Source organism: Papaver somniferum, chromosome 1 (genome assembly GCF_003573695.1).
Source record: "Papaver somniferum cultivar HN1 chromosome 1, ASM357369v1, whole genome shotgun sequence".
Taxonomy (NCBI): Eukaryota; Viridiplantae; Streptophyta; class Magnoliopsida; order Ranunculales; family Papaveraceae; genus Papaver; species Papaver somniferum.
The window spans coordinates 148,313,821-148,316,731 of NC_039358.1; the positions used below are offsets into that span (position 1 = coordinate 148,313,821).

At 48.9% G+C, this 2,911-nt stretch overlaps 1 protein-coding gene across 1 annotated transcript; it reads right to left on the reverse strand.

The window, feature by feature from the left end:
- Positions 1-1,015: 1,015 nt before the first annotated feature.
- LOC113351974 lies at positions 1,016-2,269 on the reverse strand. Its single transcript, XM_026595867.1, has one exon. It carries the CDS (start codon positions 2,267-2,269, stop codon positions 1,016-1,018), a length of 1,254 nt encoding a protein of 417 aa, XP_026451652.1.
- Positions 2,270-2,911: the final 642 nt, after the last annotated feature.

Consider the following 2,911-nt stretch of genomic DNA (forward strand, 5'->3'; position numbering starts at 1 on the left):
CATTTGTCGGACGACCGAGATATGAATCGCCCCAATGCTGCTATACTTCCATTCAGCTTTTGTACATCTTTTATTGTGGCTGGTGACGGCATCTCGAGGATGGCTCTGACTTTCTCGGGATCTGCTTCTATCCCCTTTGGAGTGATGATATATCCCAAAAATTTGCCCGATGTGACCCAAAAATCGCATTTGGTCGGATTAACTTTCATCTTATATTCTCTCATCGTCCGAAAAATTTCTCGCAGGTCTCGGATGTGATTCTTGGCTAGGCGACTTTTTACTAGCATATCGTCGACATGGACCTCAATGGTGTTGTGGATCTGGTCTTCAAACATGTCGTCCACCAACCTCTGATATGTGGCGCCTGCATTCTTCATCCCAAACGGCATCTTGGTGTAGCAGTATAGGACCCTTGGTGTGAAGAAGGAGGTGTGTTCTTGATCCTCGGGAGCCAGCGGGATCTGGTTATACCCCGCATATCCGTCCATCAACGTTAGTGCCTCGTACCCCACTATAGATTCCACCAGTTGATCGATACTTGGAAGAGGGAAACTGTCCTTCGGAAAAGCTTTGTTCAGGTCGCTGAAGTCGATGCAGATTCTGACTCCTCCGTTTCTCTTTGGTACCACGACCATGTTAGATATCCACCGTGGTAGTGCGATTTCCTAATTATTCCCGATTCCTGTAACTTCTTTAGCTTCTTCTCGATGGCCGTCTGTAATTCTGGCGCGACTCGCCTCATCTTTTGTCGGACCGATTTGAAGCTTGGGTCGATCTTTAAATGGTGACAGCATACCTCCGGGTCGATTCCCTCCATATCGTGCACGCCCCATGCGAACGCGTCCATGTTCTCCTTTAGCACCGCCACGAGCTGGTTTGTTTGCTCGTCTGATAGTAACGACCCGATCCTCACTATCCTTGGTTCTTCTATAGTTCCCAAATTAATCTCCCGAGTAGGTTCTACGGCCGAGAAGTTTGGTTTTGGTTCCTTCATCGGTGTCGTCTCCTTTAATTGCTATGAAGGTTCACTTCCTTGTGTTTCGTACGCCATGACCGCCTGCGAAATAACTTTTTCCAAGTCCTCTGCCGCTTTGGCTTCTTTAGCCTCGTTCTTCTCTCTCCTTTGTCGTGCTCGCCGCTCCTCATTTATTTGGGCATCAACCTGCATGCACTGTCGGGCTGCCTGTGAATCTCCTACGACCTCAGCTATCCCCTTGTGCGTTGGGAATCGTAGCCTCTGATGATAAGCCGATGCCACTCCTTTGATTCCCGCTATCCACGGTCTCCCGATAATAGCTTCATAGGGCGAGGCGACATCGACTACACAGAATGTAGTTAACGTATCTAGGTAAGCACCTCCGTACGATACCCTTAGGGTTACTTCGCCCTTTGGGATGGTCACGGTCCCATTAAAACCATAGATACGATATGTCGATGGGACGAGTATATCATCTGACAACTCCATCCTCTTGAACGTGTCGTAGAAGAGTACTTCGACTGAGCTCCCACTATCCACTAGTATCCTTCTTACCCCCCATTCCTCAATCAGCAGGGTGATAACCAAGGGATCACTGTGAGCTTGGCCGTTCATCGGGACATCCTGAGCCGAGAAAAAGATGGGTCGCAGCATCCAGGGTTCCATCGGCAAAGATTTTTCTACACTGAAAATTTCCTTCCCATTATGATCCCTCTTGTGGATTCTAGACATGATTCCAGGATTCAGATTGTACGCTTGAGTGGCCGAATGCGAAATCGTGTTGAGAAACTGTGTGGATCTGTCGATTCTGACCTGGTGGATGGGTGCATCGGGCGCTGCGGTCGTCTGGGCTGGGTGTCGGACGAACTGTCTCAGGTAACCGTCTCTAATAAGATGTTGCACGATGTCTTTTACTTCTCGGCAGTTATTTGTAGAGTGGCCTCGATATTGATGATAATGGCAATACTCTGGGTGATCCTTGGTCTCCTCGAACTGTATCCCTCTTGAAGCTGGGTATATGATGTCACTCTTTTTCTCGACCTCTTTGAAGATTTCTTCTAGTGGAGCATTCAAAGGGGTGTATGTTCTCGCCTCGTGCCTCGGCCTCTTTCCTTTAGATACCCATTCCTTCTTCCTATTTCCTCGCGTAGGTGGGCTCGGTCTCTTCTCAGGCCGACGTTGAACATCGTCCGATGTCGACTCGGGCGCCGCACTAGCCTCTTGCACTCCCCTATCCCTTGATTCTTCCTGAATTTCTTCTAGGGCGATGAAATGTTCTTGTATTTTCCTCATTTCCTTCAATGTTTGCGGTTTTTCAGTGAACATGGCTATCCAGATGGGATCCGACCTCCCTAGTACGTTTTCGAACACGAATATCTGTTGGTCGACTGGTACCTTCCCAATTTCTGTACACAAATTTCTCTATCGATCGGTCAATGATCAGAGAGGCTCTCTAAACCGTCGGGCCAAGGTGAATAATCTGTTGACCCTGGGCCGAGGTCTGCTGTTGTGCATGTACGTTTCAAGGAAGGCTTCGACTAGAGTCTCGTAACTGTCAATTGTTCCTGGTGAGAGGTTGTAGAACCATTTCCTTGCCTCGCCTTCCAGGCTTGCCGGGAATAACTTACACATTACCACCTCATGGTTTTTCCATTGGATTAGGGACATAGTGTACATCTTCAAATGCTCAACTGCGTCCCCCGTGCCGTCGAACCTGGAGGGGAAGGTGGGGAGCATGCACTTAGGTGGGAAGGCCCTTAGTTCTAACTCTTGGGAGAAAGGGGTCCTCTCGGCCTCGCTTATGACCTCGGCTGGCTTATCTTCTTCGCCGGTTCCTAACAGCTTCCTTGTCTTTTCTTCTAACTCTCTTAGCTTGGCTTCGGTCGCAATGTCAGACCTTGTGTTCCTCTGCTGATTATTCCTCTCGTGCCTCTC